Below are 17,140 nucleotides of genomic sequence, written 5' to 3'. Positions count from 1 at the left end.
ACCAACATGTCTTACATAATTTTATTTATATATTTTTATAAAATGATGGTTAATTCAGTTTCCTATAGCCCAAGCATAAATTGTGTGAATGCATCTGAAAAATGACAGAGTGTCCTTCCTCGGTTGTCACACTTATTTTAGTAGCAAGTATGGCATTATTGCTGATCTCAACTCACTTTGCATAAAAATATAGATAGGTGGACTTCGTGTAAGCTTTACATGCAGGAAAACACTAATTTTTATTTCTCAATTTTAATGAATAATCCAAACAAATCAGAAGAACATTTAGTTATGCACATTCCTTTATGATTACTACCTTACTATGAAAATCAATGTAAGCTAAGAACTCTAGCTTTTTTTAGAACTACAAACTTATTTGTATATAAGCTATAGAGGCCCAATAGATACTATTGATGGTAATTAAGGGGGGGAGAGGAGCAGCTGGACCATGAAGTCCATATTTAATAGCTCTCCCTGTGTTGGCAAACTACACTGCCAAATAATCAAATGACAAATCTGGATATTATTTGCAACCATTTTCAACTTTTACTGATTGCAGTGAGTGTGTTCTTCAAACAGTTGTTTTCCCTGGCTTTTCTGCAACAAGGAGGAAAAAAAAAAAAAGCCTGATATTCAAATACAGAGTACTCAAGTGGCAGCAGAAAACAGTTATGTATTTGGCAGCCAGCATCAATAAAGAGTAGATGTTAATTGATTACACCGAGTACTGGAGAGGCAACAACAGGAAAGGAAGCAAAGCCTTGGCAGAAATTAAACCTGGCAGTCATTGTACTGCTTTGGTAGTTGGACTGTTTATTTTGCCTGTCTATATGTTTTCACATCCCCATCTATACATTTTAAAAGAGCAGAGCTAAAGACAGAATGACCATGGGAACTGGTCGTTCTTTATAGCTTTGAGCTATTCACCTCTAGGTTGCCTGTCCACATCCAGCCAACCCAGGTGATGGCTCTGCCAGGAACATCTCAAGCCACCGGTGGCCTCTGAGCAGCCTGTCAGTGGTTTCATTATACCCCAAGAGGACACATGTCCATAATCCGAACAACATCAAGTCTTGCAAAGCTCTAGACAGTTCACTCAGGAATCCCTGTGAGCTCAAGAAGCCAAGAAGAACAAAACATTCACTGAGTCGTAATGACGATCCCAGTGAGAGCAGGAATTTCCCTCTTCCTCTTCCTTCCAGGCAGAATTTTAAAACGTTATTTGGCTTGCTGCACTGCAAAAAAGCTGCACTGATAAGTGCTACCACTCAATAATGTTCTATTAAAAAACAAAAACCACAACAACAAAAAAACCCTTACCCCAGCAGGAAAGAATCACATCACTAATTTTTCAAGAGATCCTACTGACTTTTTTTTAAAACAGCATTTTTCCTCCGTGCCAGCCTTCTGTACTCAAGAAGCAAGCAGAAACAGGTTTAAAAAAAAAAAAAAAAAAAAAAAAAAAAAAAGCCTCTGCCCTCTGAGCCTTTCCAAGTAAATGTTTGTGGTGCATTGACCAGAAGAGAATCCAACTCCTTCTTCTATGGCTGTTTCTGTTATGCAGGGCAGAGAAAGGTGAAAACTGACATTTCATTTATGTTTTTAAAAAAAATTAAAATTACACATGCAGTCTTCAGAACAGATCCTCACCAATTGTTACCTCAGAGCACAGTCAGCATCTCACTCCTACAGGCCGTTACCAATGCATTACCAATGGCTAACACATACCAGCACACATCCACACACCAGCAACCAAAACCCATATGTGTGCTTTCAAAATAAATAAGTAAATAAATAAAACTGTCCCTGAAGGTTAAAAGGATGCTATTATCCCATGGCTACTTTTCTGACAACAGCCATCCTTGCAGTAATTTAGACTCCACGTCAGCAAGTGATAACACTTGAAAACCATTTGTGCTAACTGTTCTCTGACTCGAACACACACAGGGAGCAAACCAGTAGTCTGTAACTTTTTGTTTGTGGGTAAGATAGCCTACGAAGCCTTAAACTAAAACCTCCAGAAAAAATACCAAGACAGATGCTAAAAGGAGAGGATGCATTTGGCTCTTTTTTTTTTTCCTTTCAAATTTTCTTATTATTTTATTCTTTATAATAGCTCTTCTTTTTCTGGAGAAACATAATCATGCTGGACTAGATAAGCAGCCACAGACAAAACGTACTGAACTGTGGTGAGCTTTATCTCCCTCTTATCTGATCAGGCTCCTCAAACTCCCCCCAAAGCCAGAGGCTGCAAAGAGAATAGCTCCTATATATCACAAAAGAATCAGTGAACTCATTTAAACTAGAATAACCAATAAAATATTGCTCTGAAAAGCAAGAAAACCTTTTGGTTTTCTTTACATTTTCTGATACAGGAGTTTAATAACAAAATTTCAAAGTCAACAACCTCTGCATTTTCAGGCAGAAATACCATCAGTATGTTATCTCAGCATATATGTAAATTTGGTGATAAAAACTAAGCAATAAATTAACAGCTTTCCATTCATGCTCTAAAATACCTTGACTACTGCAAATGACTGCTGTAAGAAAACTCTTATAGGCACAAAAACCCATCTGCTTCACAGAAATTACCCCATCTACGCGTCCTTATTGACTCTGGGTTTTATAGATAATGGAGACAGAAAGAGAAGAAATGCCAAGTTAGAAGAAATTCTGCAAGGCAAACTATTTCTTGAAAATATCACCTGGGTTTAACAAACCTATACAGGATCATATTTAGACTTTGATCCTCATTTAACAAATAATTTGTCAACTTAATAGACAAAATTGGCAGTTGCAAACATTTCTTGCACATCTGAGATAAACTGAGATGGTTTGCTTGAGTAATCTGCACAAATTTAATCCTAGAAAACAGAATCTAGTACATGAATCCCTATGTAAATATCTATCAGAACTGCTCAGCTGAAATGCAATTTGGGATAACAGTAAGTGGAAATGACCTTTGTGCTAGTTAATTAATGTATTTCAAAAGTAGCTTATCATTGACTTGTATTACTAACATCAAATCATAAGAGATTTGAAGCTTTAGCACACCACCGTAGAATAAAAATTGATTTCACGTCATTAATATCCTGCTAATTTCATTCTAGCTACTGGACACATCTAGACTACATGGCTCTTCACGTGCCTGAGGAATCATGTAGCCACACACCTGCTGAACCCAGTAGGAAAAATCCCTGCCTGGTTTGATTCAATATTCAGATCAAATAGATCTTGTTATTAAAGTGACAGCAGTGAAGAGACAGGGAAAAATAACCAGCTAACCCACATTCAATTAGTGCCCATTAAGATCAAGTTGGTATTTCCCATCCATTACAAAAGTCTCTCTATCATTGCACTGGGAAGAAGGAAACCTGTAGGTTCCCTTTCTTTTCCTGGCTAACTGTTACTTCATTAAAGTAGGGATCCAACAAGTCGTGCATACTAGAGGACAACACAGAGGAGCTACATGCTGGTGAAAGGGGGACTGGGGATCCCTGCATAGGGAGCGACCCCACAGTCAGCAGTGCCCGAGTAAAGGGTCTGGTGCCACTCCAGGTACCACAGTGCTGCTCCCTGAGTGGAGGAGCAGCCAAGGGGGTCTGCCTCTGGTCAGTGAAGTCCAGTTCCCAAAGCACATAAAAGTCATTCCAATGACTGCTTTGGAAATGAGACAGTAACTCAAGTAAGTTCCTCTGAAAATACTTTCCCAGTGGAAATACATCCCCAGACTTTCTGCCCCTCCCCACAAGTGCTGAGCTCTGCAGTACTATCAACAATATTCACTCTGTTGCTGTTTTTAAGTAACAAAGTATAAACACTTCCAGCAACCTCACTTAAAGTTCAATATTATTACTTTTTGGCCAAACAACTTCCTCTTTGTTTATGAGAAAGCAATTTTATTTATACAGGGAAATTTCGTAGGTTCCCAAGGACCCCATTCCTCTGCCCTCTGCACCAGCTCACAGCTGGCACACACACAGCAGCATGTCTGCTTCCAGTGAAAAACGTGCCTCAAAACATCCTGTGGGGATACCTACATCTCCATACAGCACCAGGGCAGAGAGCAAGCTCTGTGCTCCTGATCACTTGCACTGCTTGGCTGCTAGCTTGCTCCCAGGCTCCCTTCTGGAGAGCTCCAAACCAGTACTCGTGCTGGCATCGTTCTTGGAGCACAGGTCTCTCCTGTCACTGCTTGCACACAACAGTCAGTGGGGGTGATCCTACACGAGGTTAGGCTCTCAACTTCCTACTCATTCCTCCACCAGTTTCCCAAGAAATTGTGCAACTTCACAGACCCCCACACCACATCCTGTCCTGTGATGCATAACCTTATCCCTGTGGGCTGCAAAACAATCTCACATTTTTTAAAACCTTCATTGTAAAAACAACAAAAGCGCAAAACCCCCACCATTATATCTTCAAGACACAGAGGAGATACCATCTGGTGGCCAGAAGAGGCTCCTGAGCCAAGGACACGTACTGCAGGCACAGCCATCCATCGCATTTGGGCAGAGCTAGCCTTCGGACATGAGGCGATCCAAGCCGCTTGGCTTCCTGCATATAGACAGGCTACCTTTTTAAACTCAGCCCACTGCATAATTTAATGCGAGCAGCTGTTTTCTCTACATACTTGTCACCACTCACTTGCTTTTCCCGGTTATGTATGCCCTTTAATAAAATGACTACACGCTCAAGGTGCCACGTTAGCCACAGGTGGCCTGTCTCAGTTACCTGGCAGAAGATCACACGGCTTCTTGACAGACAGCAGGAGGTGATTACTTTCCTCACTTTTCCCCAGGCAGCCGTGCCCCATTTGGATACTCTGTCTACATATTTCTATACCTGCAGGTATTTGTAGATATTAGAAAAAATGAAAAACATTGTCTATAACTGGATATTACAGCCAGTAAACCCAGGGGCAGAAGCCAAGACAAAGGAACTTGCTCAGCATCTGACACTGACTAGGTCCCAAACTCCCTGATGAATCCATTTAAAAAAAAAAAAAAAAAAAAGAGAAATAAACACTACCTGTTTTCTGGTCTGTCCACCCAAGCTGTGCTAGAAGCGTTGCTGACTTAAAAGGAAGATGTTTCCCACTTTCAGAGCTTTCTTTTGTTTGACAGAGGGATAAACAAGAGAGCAAGACAACTGAAAGAAAAGGTGCAATGTGGATGGATGGGTGGTGGTGAATATTGACACAGGAATCGCTTGTTAACAAGGCAGGCATCTCCCTTTATGAAATCAATTGTTAAAATTGGCACTCGTGTACCAAATTTATTTTTGATTTAATGGACCAGAATGATGCTCTACCAAGGAAGAAATTGGCTCCAATACACCCATCCTCCTTCCAAAGAATTCAGAACAAAATGGAGTGCCCACCTATCATCATTCCACCTTCCAATAATAATAGTAAAAAAATAAAATACTGCTGTGAGTACAAGGGCTCTTGGAAAAGCTCTGAGCCAACATGCTGTTACCAAGGATAGTCGCAGAGAATGTAACAGCAAATATATGCTGAATATTCAACTGAAATAAGCGTCAGCAGTATGCGAGTTTAGAAATGCAAAGAGAAGCATAGCCCAACTTTGATCTTCATCTGAATTGGTGATCCCAAGCAACTGCAGTATTTATACAGTGCTATCAGCCTGCAAGGAGCAGCTGCAAAGGAAAGAGCTGAAGCTGTATTTTGTTGTTTTGCAACAATGCCAGCTTTCTGGCCAAAATCATTCACTGTGGAAAACGAGATGACTGACTACACTGATAATATAATGCTTGAGGGTAGACTTCTAATCCCTCTTCCCATATAAATCCCTTTTTTTAAAAAACATCTTATTTGGATCAGTCAAGGTGTGCTAAGAGCATCCTGCCCACGAAGTTCATCCATCAAACAAACCGTCTCTTGAAGCGCCTTGTATCTCATACCCCATAGAAAAAATTAATTGCAAACACAGTAAACTACTTCTGGGGGACAGACTGCATTTTCTAGTTTCCACTATATCCGGTAAGTTGAAAAGAGCTAAAGAAAATTGATTAAAAAGAAAAACTAAATGAGAAGAAGTGCAAGCTAATGGATGCTCAAATATGGGCTGACAAGAAAATCAAAATATTAAAATAAGAAAATAAATACCCCAGTACCTGTTAGATTCCCACTTCAGAATCACTCCACATAAGCTCCCTGTGCCAAATGGAGTTTGGTAAAATAAAACTCTCTTCAAGTAGTCTAATGCAAGTTGATATAACAACCAATTCACTCCTGCATTGATCGGTGACTGTGCAATCTCATTTAAAACATCCCAAAGTGCTGAGAGTTCTTGCTGGATGTTCATTCTCAAGAGGGTGGAAAATTGCAAGTGCCCTGCATAAAATTAAATGGGAAATTTGCTACCCAAAGGCACAGGTGCTTTTGAAGATGTGGCACCATGCAACAGCCCTGGTTGCATTCCATGTACTTCAAGGACATTATGCAATATATTATGATTTCACTGCCCAGCTGTTTATCTCAGCAACGTATAGCCTTTACAGATGCAAATGAAGTCCAAATCATGTCAGTAATTACAATGTAAAAAGCATTGGAGGCACTCCTGACTTAGCTAGCTCGAGTTCACGCACCCACACAGTACAGCAGAGCCTAAAAATCCCCCTGCAGTGGTTCCTCTATCCTGAACTCCACAATGCCCTCACTCAACTACCGCAAATAGCCATATATGCCATGTGCATTATGAATGCTGCTATGCTTTACTACCCTGCTGTTACACTATAATGCTCATAGGAAGGCAGCTCCTTTAATTGACCTAATAAGTGTCCATGCCAGACTGCAGTTTCACTAGTGAAGGCATGAGCTAGAACTAGTTGCACATCTGTGACAGAGGCAAATATTATTTTCATTTACAAAATGGTAAACTAAATCACAATGAAATTAAGTGACTTTCCCATATTCACATAACGGATGACAGAGCAATAAATTGAACATATAAACCCTGGCTTTCAAGCCATTAGTTTTCATTTGCTCAGCGCACACATCCCCATAGCACAGTAGGTCTGTATTAATCAATCCGAGGAGCTTTTAACTACCCTGTGAATCTTTCACCACTGCTGCCAGGTTCTATAAGTACAGTGAAAAAGATGACATAGCATTCCTCTTCACCGGGATGACATTTGTGACTCTCGTGAATTGAAGATTCCTGGCAAAAATAAAATAAAATTTTAAAATATGCACTAATTCCTCCTCACTGCCAAGCTACTTCATGGCCCCCACCACCTCCAGGCAGGCTGGGTGCAGTACCTGTGCCACCTTCTGCTGCTCTTGGGTCAAGGAACAGAGAGCTGCTTCCAGCATGACAATGCAGAGCTCCTGGGACACCAAAATGCCAGAACTCTATTGCTTGCTGAAATTTTAATCTACATCTCCCTCCACAATCTTTGCTATCATCTACAGGGAAGTTAAAAAAAAAAAAAAAAAAAAAAACAGCCAGAGATGTGATGTGACACAAGTGGGTAGCAGCAGTCTCTCTTGACTCTACAATCTTTCTAGAGCTTGACAACCACTGAGGAAAATACAAATTAGCTCCTCTTTCTTGCTCCTCTCTTCATAAAGCACAACAGCAGAAATCAGTTCATTCCCCAGCCACCACACTATGCTATCACGCCAGCTAAAAACAGTAAGTAAAATTATGCAAAAGTCTTTTCATGGTAAAATGTATATGGACTAAGAAAACATTGCAGATTCACTAATATTAACAGCATCCTTAAAAAAACAACAACTTTAAAAGTCACTCTATCATTAAAGGATAAGGGTAATCCATCCCCATTAGCCTCCATAATACATCTATTTTTATCTTTTCAAGTGTATAAAGATATGCCAAATTTTTCAAATTACTTCAGACTGCGTGCCTTCTAGCCACATCAAAACTCCTATAAAACACCACCTCAAGGGCACAACTCAAGCAGCGTCCTGACATTACAAAGGGTCACTACACAGGAAGTTAAGAGATTGAGTAAAGGCAGAAATTTGCAGAAAAAAAGTTTTTGGAGGTGTAGGAGCTTAGCAATTCAGTTCAGAATATGAAGAAAGATGTTCAACTACGTGTCAGTGCTCAAAGATGCAAGGAGGGAATTTTCTAGCCTGAGGAATCAGGCGTGTAACTCAACAGGAACCAAGCGACTGACTTGTCCAGATGCTTCTGCAAACCACCCAAGGTATCCATCATCACCAAGGGGCACCTAAGTGCTTCTGAAATGTGCTCGGCCAGCACAGCTCTTCTCCTGGTCAGCTTTTCTCTAACATGCAGACAGCAGCAAGTGTTCAGGGCTCAAAGTACTACTACATCTTCAGAAGTAACACAAGGCCCCGATGCCCAGCTTACATCTCATTTGATACTTTAGATGGCAGAGCACTGTTTCATGCCACGTTGGTGGCAGCAGTTCAAAGACTGACACAAAGAAACACCTCCCCAAATTACCAACATCATAATCCTATTGTACCTGAGTTTTCTTTGTAATTATAATAACATGGTATGAATTCTTACACTAATGCAATCGTGAACAAGCTGAGAAAAGTCCCACAAGGAACCAGGGGCATGTCAGTTCTGAAAACTAGATGAAATACTTGTCCTCTGAAACACCCTGGAGCTGCTCAGTGCTGTGGACCTGTTTGCTCATACAATCTGCCCTCTACAGAGCCTAGATGTGTTTGCAGAAATGCTTCTTAAGTGCCAGGCACCCAGCACACAGAACGCACTAGCTGCTCAGAAGGGCAGAAGTGCCCACCCTCCTGCTGCTGCTTTACAGCTGCGTGGTTGGATTTAGAAATCAAAGGTACTTCAAGCCAGAGCCTCTGGGTTAGCTATCCCTTCATTCTTGAAAAGCTGGAAGCTCACATTATGAAAGAGAATAAAAAAAATAATCACCCAGCAACACCCTCGTATTCCATCAGGAAGCACAAGCCACGGCACATTCAGAAGTTTCTCCACAGACTAACACACAGCATTAAGACGACACACTGCAGCTATTTTGCCCTCCTGCTATTCCATATACAGCAACTTCTTTTCTTCCCCCGCCATCTGCTAGTTTGCTGCAGTCTGCTGGGACAGTGCTGCCCTCTCCTTCTCTCCCCTCCTTGGCTGCTCGAGGGGACAGTGACAGATCCCAGCATTTCCAGCCCCTGTGCTCAGCTCTCCTCCCATGAGCATTAAGGCAGAGTTACTCTCAGGAATGAACAGGGCTCTGCTCACCTACAGCATACCTGTGGCCTCCACCAGTTACGTGCCAGGCACCGGAGCACCTCATCAGGGGTTAGGAGGTAATCACTGCTTACCGAGGACATGCTTTTTCCTCTTACCCTCAGGTGTCATTTTGGTTAAAACAGATGTCTGCACTACCTGCATCACAGGAAGCTTCGGAGAGAAACGAAGGCAGGCAGCATCAACAGTGCCTACACACAGCTTCATATTGGGCCAGGTAGTAAAGGGAAACTAGAAAACTTCATCAGCTAGGTTGAACAGCAATCTTTAAACATCTATTGCTTATAAACCTCAGCATGACATGTAGCAAGTAACTATTTCTGATTACCACTACACTTTAAGAGGAAAAAAAAAAAGCGCTATTTAAAAAGTTCACCACAGTTGTAGCCAGTTAGGAAGGAAATTGGAATGCTTGCCTGACTGCTTTATTAGTCGTGTTGCTAGAAAAATGAACAGTGCATCTAAAAATAATGACGATGTTGTCTGGGTCTAAACAGTTTCTTCAGCATCTCACATACACATTCAAGCAGTAAGTACTATTATTCTGTGCTTATAACCCCATGCCTCCAAGTCCACAACTCCAATTCAACATCTGACCTCTCCTTTAAGCAGATTTACAAGGCAGTATAGTGGAAGCGTTCACAATCAGCTGGCGAGGAAGCGTTATGAATCATAACTCCACAGCAAACAATTGCTAGCTCTTCTGAGCTGCAAGATTAGGACAAACCTGGCATTCAAAGAAAAAAAAAAAAAAAAAAAAAAAAGGAAAAAGAAATGGATGAAGGAAAATATGCACAGCCTTCTGCATCTATGTAAAACCAAATCAACCTCAGAGATCATTTAAGATGGTATCAAACGCCTTCCATCCCCAAAGCTCTGAACTACAGTTAACCTCTTCTGCTATTTCTTCAGCGAGCAACTACAAATAACACCGTGCCTTCACCAGGCGCTTTTCACACTCGCAGCTCTCCCAGCACTTCCCACAGAAGCGCACCAACACAGCCCGAGCGCGGCGTTCCCCGGGGTGGGGAGCCACCGATGCACGGGGCGGGATGCCAGCGTGAAGGTGAGTTTTGGCAGCGTGGTGTCGTTTACCGAAGGCGGATTTTTCCTCCTCTCCCATCCCTACGCGGTGGCACTTCCTAAAACAGAAACCAGCCGAGAGCCACCGTAACCCTTCGGTGTCACGGGGGCAGGACGGTGGCAGCCCCTCGCAGTGACTTACCAGGCCGTCCTGGCCCCGGCGAGGGCTGTGTCCAGCGGGGGCGAGCAGAGGGGTCCGTCGGGCGCCGCTTGTGTCGGTGCAGGTGCCGTGATCTGGAGGAAAATCCGCGTTTCCCTCGGAGAAACACTCGCGGCTCGCCGCCGCTCCTGTGCCCGGTGAATGCCCGCGGAGACGCTCCGGGTGCGGGGGGCTCCGGGCTCTGCCTGCCGAGGGAGGGAGCCGTCACCGCCGCGCTTCCAAGTTCCCCCCGCGGGGCACCGGCCCCTTCCCCGGCCCTCCCGGGGCTCCCCCCCTTTATCCCAGCGGGGCCCCAGCCCGCAAAGGGCCCCGCCAGCAGCGCCCGAGCCCCCCGGGGGGCAGCGGGGACCCGCCCGCCCCTTGCCCGCGGCCGCCCCCATTACCCTGGCAACCGAGGCACCCGCGGGGCTCTCCCACCTCGCCTCGCCGCTCTGCTCAGCGCCCCTCAGGCCGCGGCGAGGAGGAGGAGGAGGAGGAGGAGGAGAGGCAGGAGGCAGGCAGCGGCCGCACCGCGCCTCCCGCCGGCAGCCCGAGGCCGGCGGGGCGGGACGGGGGCGGACCCGGCCCCAGCCCCGCTGCCGGTACCTGGGGGCGGCCGAGGGGCTCCGGACCCTCCCCGAGGAACTCGGCGCCCTCGGGCCGCCTGCAGGTGCCCAAACCTGTGGTGAAATACAGGCACTGCCTCCTGCTCGGTCCCTGCCTTCAGCGAGGTCTTTGCTCCGGGTTGCGAGCCTCCCTCTTCCTTTTCGCTGATTTTTGTTCTCCTGCTGTTTTCAGCGGCCGTGCAGAGTGTGAGTCTGCCTTCTGCCTGTCCCGCGCTCTTACTTATTTCTGTGTTTATTACTGCACCGCCAAACCGTTATCAGTCACACCGCCTTCAACAAAATCACTCGGAGATGCACAGCTCTTATAAGCAGATCCGTCACATGGGCACAAGCCTTTGCTGTTGGCTAGAATGAGTTTCCACACATTAATTAGCTGTGCAAAGTAGCTTGCACGCTTCTTAGGGATGTGCTCCACCAGCTTCTCCAGCAGATAGGATAAGATTTTTATTCCTTTCCTTTTCCTCCAGAAATAACTCACCCTGAAAGGACCCCAATGTCTGTGAGAAGCCCCCGGACAGATGCTGGGAAGCATCTCTACCCAGAGCATTTACCAACATCTCTACCCTATCTTAAAAGCCCCTGCGTAGTGTCCATGTTTCTCCCCTTTCCTAAGATCCTGAGGAGTTACTTCATTTGGATGTTATCAAAACCAGGCTTATATGCGATGGGCCTGCTGGTTGGCACCAAAAGCAGGGATGTCCCAGTATCTTGCGGCTGCGGCGTGCCTTGCACACTGGCTCCCTGGCAATGACTGGTACCTGGAACAGTTGTAATTTTTCAAGTGATAAATTCTGAAGAAAAAAAAATCTAAACCATGCCTTTTATAAAGTTATCCATCTTATGCTGATGACTGCAGCCGTAGAAAAGTTCCCACACACCTGGTTATGCTCTCCTAAAAATTTCTCATCCAGACTGCAGTAAAGGGGTCATTTTACCCCAGCTTTGGAAGGTGCAAGTTTCCAGCACTGTGTGCAGTGGCTGTGACACCAGGGCGATACCCACTGGTGCTCACAAGACCAGTGCCAGCTGTCCTGCTCGCTGTCATATCTGCGGTGCTCCGAGGCTGGGTCAGTGCTTTCCCTTCACAGGGCTGTTGATCCAATAACTACACATTACCCTGTGGCACTTCCTTCAAAAAGATTCAATAAGCATTAATTACAAGAAAAAAATGGAGCTGCTGCCTCAGGTGTCAGTGCCGAGACTTGTCTAAGCTGGGGCTGTTCCCCATGGACGCAGTGAGGTGCTGTAAGTGCCCCTCTGTAGCCGAGTGCATGAAAAAGGCAAAGAGGTTTTCAGAGTTGCTCCAGGTAGGTTCTATTTTTCATAAAATGTTTAATTTAACAGTGACCTAGTTTTGCAACAGCTTTCAGTGCCTTGGCTTTTCTTATCTCCTGTGTCTTAGCCTACATCATTAGAACAACAGAGCAATAGGTTTTACAGACATTCCTACAGCAAACTAAATAAGACCTTAGCTCATGCATTAATTCTTCTTCTCTCCTATTTTGTTTCTTAGAACTGCTATAGCATAATTTCTTTGTAGCTTTAAGGAGGTTTTAGCATATCTTTTATGTTACATACTGTAGATTTTTTTTTAAGCGTCAGTTCAAGGCCCTTTGCTTATTTCATGGTACAGTTTCAGGTATCAGACCGTAGCAGCAGTCTTGATTTCCTCAGCTTTTTACAGAAGAATCCTTTGTTTTGTAAACTTTCAATTAACCTTATCAAATTGGTGGCTAGATTGACTAGCAAGTTTGAAGGTTTACAAGCAGTACAGACTCATCCTAGCATTCAGTAGGAGTGAGTTATGGGGTGCTGTTAATTTTCCCCCCCTGACTTCCCCTCTGTGGAGTTTCAGAAGGAGAAAACCATTCTGCATCTTGTCGTTGTAACCAGTAAGCTGCAGATCAAGTGATGTTCACTCTTTTTTTGCTTTGCATTACTTCCAGTAGGTATTCTCAGCTACAGTTTCATGGTACTCCTCTGCAGTTCTTAGCTCGTCTTTATAGGGCAAGACTTCAAAAACTTCTAATGCTCTACTCTGTGCACTAAGTTCTGTACGGATTCCGCAGAAAAAGGCAGCAGTTGGCAAAATGGTTGATTTCAGCCATTCCACCCCAAACCAACTGAGGTCTGCAGAAAGCTGGCTCTTCCTTTCACCTCCATCAGAAGTTCCCTCTCGGGAACTTTTATCAGCAGACAGTCAAGTACTTGGGCCATGCTCCACCGAGTCCTTCCTGTGCATACCCTTCCCTAGAGGGAAAGCCGGTTAGGAGATGCTGCCCCATCTGCCAGACTTTTACGAGTGCAGAAGCTTTCTCTCCAGGGAGAACTCTCCCACAGGGATCTCTGCCCACAAGAGGTTTGCTTTGATCCACGTTAACATGTTTTGCAGAAATTGAACTTGTCAGGCTGAAGAAGGCAGGTAGCAAGTACTGACAGTTTCTGAGCCACGAGTTAAACAGAATGAGCCAAATGTATACCTCTATATCTACAAGGATTATGAGAGCTATAAGAACAAAACTGACATAATAGGAAACATCCAGAGCCCCGCAGGGCCAGCATGCACCACCCTTGTTGAGCTCCACTGAATTTCTGTCTTTGTGCAACAGGATTGCAGCTGTCTTCGCAACTGAAATTTTGGGTGATCTTTGACAAATTTCTCATTGACCTCTCATCATTAGGAAAAAAAAAAAAAATGGAAAAAAAAATAACCAGTGGTGAATTTCAGGCATGGGAGGACTTGTTGCTTCAGTCTGGAGAAATCACCAAACCAAAAATACTGAGAAGAAATTCTTTGTATAAAGTTTAAAATATCAGAACGCCATTAGTAATGGACCCTCTGTTCATTTTTATCAATAAAAAAATACTGTGGAAAAGAAATCTGCATTCTTTGCAAATACACCAGGGACAGTTTAGAAGACCTTATTTGCTGGATGTTTTAAACAGAGGTTTGTGTAAGGAGCTTTGTCTCATGCTGTCTGGGAACAGTTTGGGGACTGGAATCCCGAATAGGACCAAGAGCAATGCAGCTAATCAGAAGGGAAATGATACCATTTCCTGAACACTCTAGTACTTGCTCAAGCATAACAGAGGTGTCCTTTTCTCTCCTGTCTTGAAGATCTGAACAAATCAGAGCACTAGCCGAGTGAGATCAGCAGTCTCCGGCTTTCCTGTGCTAACAGCATGTCTTTAGAGGGGATTTTTGTTTTTTCTATCTTTAACAGCAAGGACTCTGCTAAAATCTCTCCGCCACTTCTTTCTAATCACCAGGAGATCAGTTCCTTGATGGCTATCAGTGTTTCTTCTTTTCTGTCCTTTAGTCAGGATCCTGCCATCAATCTCATCAGAACTTGCCAGGTTTTCCAGGGCCAGGTAGATTCTCCACTTTTGCCACATTCAATGTCTAAGTATTATGAAAGCTCTCTGCGCTAAATGGCAGGAATGGGTGAATTCGCATTGAATTCAGGCTCTATCCAGTCAGTCTGTTCCTACTGGACTGGAAAAGGTGCATAAGGAATACTCGCCTTGAGTAGATTACAAAATCCTTGGCTATTTTCTTCTGCAACACTGCAGAAGATTCCTGTGGACTTTTTCTGTTTGAAATAGGTTTTATCATGATTAATTACATAAGCTGTGATGGGAGCTGGTGTGCGGTGGGAATGAGGAGCCTGAAGTGTGGAGGAAGGCATGAAATGTGTTTATAAAAACCTTGAAACTAGCAAGATGCAGTATGTGCCTTCCATAGTCCTGATCATGCTGTTTGTATGCTATAGCCCTCTCATCACTGTTTATCTGCATCTTATTAAACTGTACATTTGTCACAGCAGAAACAATATAATCTCCTGCTTTTGAAAAGCATTTAACATATGGAAGAAATTGCAAACACCACCATAAAACATATTTCTTTTCTGTGCTTGGATGATTTATAGTACCCACTAACACAGCTCCAGCATCAAAATGCATGTCCATGTATGTCTGTATCTATCTATACATGTTCGCCTTGTGTACACGCAAGTATTTCTATATAAAAAAATCTAACCTATAATAGTTATAAAAACTTTACAGGCTGTTGATGGTTTATCTAAACCATATGGTGCCATTTCTCCCCCTTTGGCTAATTTATGTAGCTGAACACCACAGTGAATTTTTTGGTTTGGGCAGTGGAGTTTAACACTTGACATTTGCTTTTGGTGTATATTTATTTACTTACTTTGTTTCTGTTTACTTGTTTTTCTGTTAACAGCAGTAAAGTCTGAGCAGTCAAAGATTTCTACAATTTGAATCAGAATAGTACCTAAAAATCACTTTCAAGCTCAAGCAAATATTAATGGATGATTTTTCAATTATTGCTGAGAAAGTACCACACATGGGAGAAGATATGGCTGAAGTTACCTTTAGCTTTGCAAATCCCTCTTACCTACAAATCCAGATGTCTCGAGCAGTTGTACAAATCTCAGTGGTGCGAAATATGAGATGGATCCTGGGCTTCCACCTCTGCAGCCAGAAGAGCTTCACCAGAAACTCTTGATGACACACTCCTTAATTCGGTAAGCCTGCTAACCTATGGTAATAGAGACCGATAGAGCCCGTTTAAATTAGAAACATTCCAAACTCCTCTGCTCTGTTAAACAAGAACGTGAGAATAACATACTTGTGGAAAGCTCAATAAATAATATATAAGACCAGTTTTACAAAAACATGGGTTTCATTTTTTTCTCTCATCCAAGAAACTGCTTCAAATCTGCATCACTGTTATCAACACCACAAATCTTTAAATACACTTCATTATCAGGATCTCAAAGGGCATTATACACACTGATGAAACAGTAAGCCCTCACTTGCAGGTGAATAACTACAGTGGGCATGGTTAAAGTTCCACTATTAGTTGAAGGTCTGTTTTCTTTTGATGTACTGCACCCTGTGTTCAGATTGTTGATACTTTTATGAAACTATGGCCTCTTGGCTGAAATGTTTCATTTTATGGATCAACACAAGGCTGGCTTCTAATTTTTCATCTTCACTTTTTTTAAAGTTTCAGCAAAAATTGTTTAACTCCCTCCAGTGAGATCTGGAGGGGAAGGAAAAAAAAAAAAAAAAAAAAACACTTTTTCCCATGTTAAATATATTCTTGTAACTGAATATTCCCATGTTTTGAGGCTACCATTAAAAATGTATCAAGGAGATGGGCCTGGGTGACAAGGATGTGTCGTTCTGTGAAAATCTGCTCAAATTTTGACAAGTTACAAATTCTGAAATTTTCAACTTGCTCTTGCTTACATTCTTAGCAACTGAAGGCTAAATTCCCCAGAAGCTGACTGCAGTGATGCATATTCAGATTAGTATAGTTAATTTTAACTAAACATGTAAATTACTCAGTGGGTTGTTTTTTGTTTTTCTTTCTTTCTTTCTGCTTCTTATCAAATTGTAGCACAGAAGGGGACTGAAAATCCCTTAGCCTGTCCCACTGCCTAAGGTAGGATCAGCTGTGCCTAAGTTACTACTGACACGTCCTTGAAGGCATTCAGTGCCAGAGATACCAAAGACACTCCAGGAAATTTATTCTTGTGTTTAGGGAAATGCTATCTGTGTTCATCCTGATATTGAAGATGAATCTCTGTTGTTAAAATTGGAACCCATTATTTCTTGTCCTTCATCATGGATATAGAGAGCAGATTATCCCTGTTCTCTTTGGAACAAACTGCCACTTTTTTTTTTTTTTTTTTTTTTTTTTTTTTTAAAGACTTTTGTCCATTTTTCAGCATCAGGCTAGACAGCATTGGTTCTTTTTCCTTACAGTCTATGTTTTTTTCATGCCACCCAATTCTGATTAGTCCATCCTGTGGACACTTGGTCAATCCTGTGGAATCTGCACCTGCACAGGCAGCGCAGGATGGTGTTCCTTTCTTTTGCACTAGCCCAGCATTATTGACTCCTGTTCTATTTGTGGTCTACAATGCCTGCTACATCTTTAACCACAGGATCGCTTTGAAGATGGTTCTTTGCTGTCCTGCATTTCTGTAGCTCCTCATTACTGTCTAAAGGTAGCTCTT

The 17,140-nt window shown here is 43.0% G+C and overlaps 1 protein-coding gene and 1 long non-coding RNA gene across 8 annotated transcripts in view; one reads left to right on the top strand and one right to left on the bottom strand.

Moving 5' to 3' along the window:
• The window catches only part of RGS6 (regulator of G protein signaling 6), a 252,914-nt gene extending 241,871 nt beyond the window's left edge, over positions 1-11,043 (bottom strand). Inside the window, exons 1-2 of one of the 7 annotated variants that reach the window (XR_014693507.1) lie at positions 10,869-11,043; positions 10,468-10,670 (exon numbers count right to left, since the gene is read on the bottom strand). Coding sequence is in view for 3 of the 7 variants with exons in the window: in XM_084520804.1 (XP_084376930.1) it covers positions 9,381-9,386 (6 nt within the window). In the remaining 4 variants the exon portion in view is untranslated. Of the gene's footprint in view, positions 1-9,380; positions 9,409-10,467; positions 10,671-10,868 lie in introns of those variants that run through there. The other 6 variants (XR_014693508.1, XR_014693509.1, XR_014693510.1 and 3 more) reach the window with 6 other exon arrangements.
• The window catches only part of LOC311437486, a 26,656-nt gene continuing 19,634 nt past the window's right edge, over positions 10,119-17,140 (top strand). The window contains exon 1 of the long non-coding RNA XR_014693518.1: positions 10,119-10,308. This is a non-coding gene — a long non-coding RNA (uncharacterized lncRNA). The remainder of the gene's footprint in view (positions 10,309-17,140) is intronic.

Source organism: Aythya ferina, assembly GCF_964211825.1.
Source record: "Aythya ferina genome assembly, chromosome: 5".
In the NCBI taxonomy this organism is placed as follows: domain Eukaryota; kingdom Metazoa; phylum Chordata; class Aves; order Anseriformes; family Anatidae; genus Aythya; species Aythya ferina.
The sequence above is the reverse complement of the archived record's forward strand: the minus strand, read 5'-3'. Positions and strand labels throughout refer to the sequence as shown.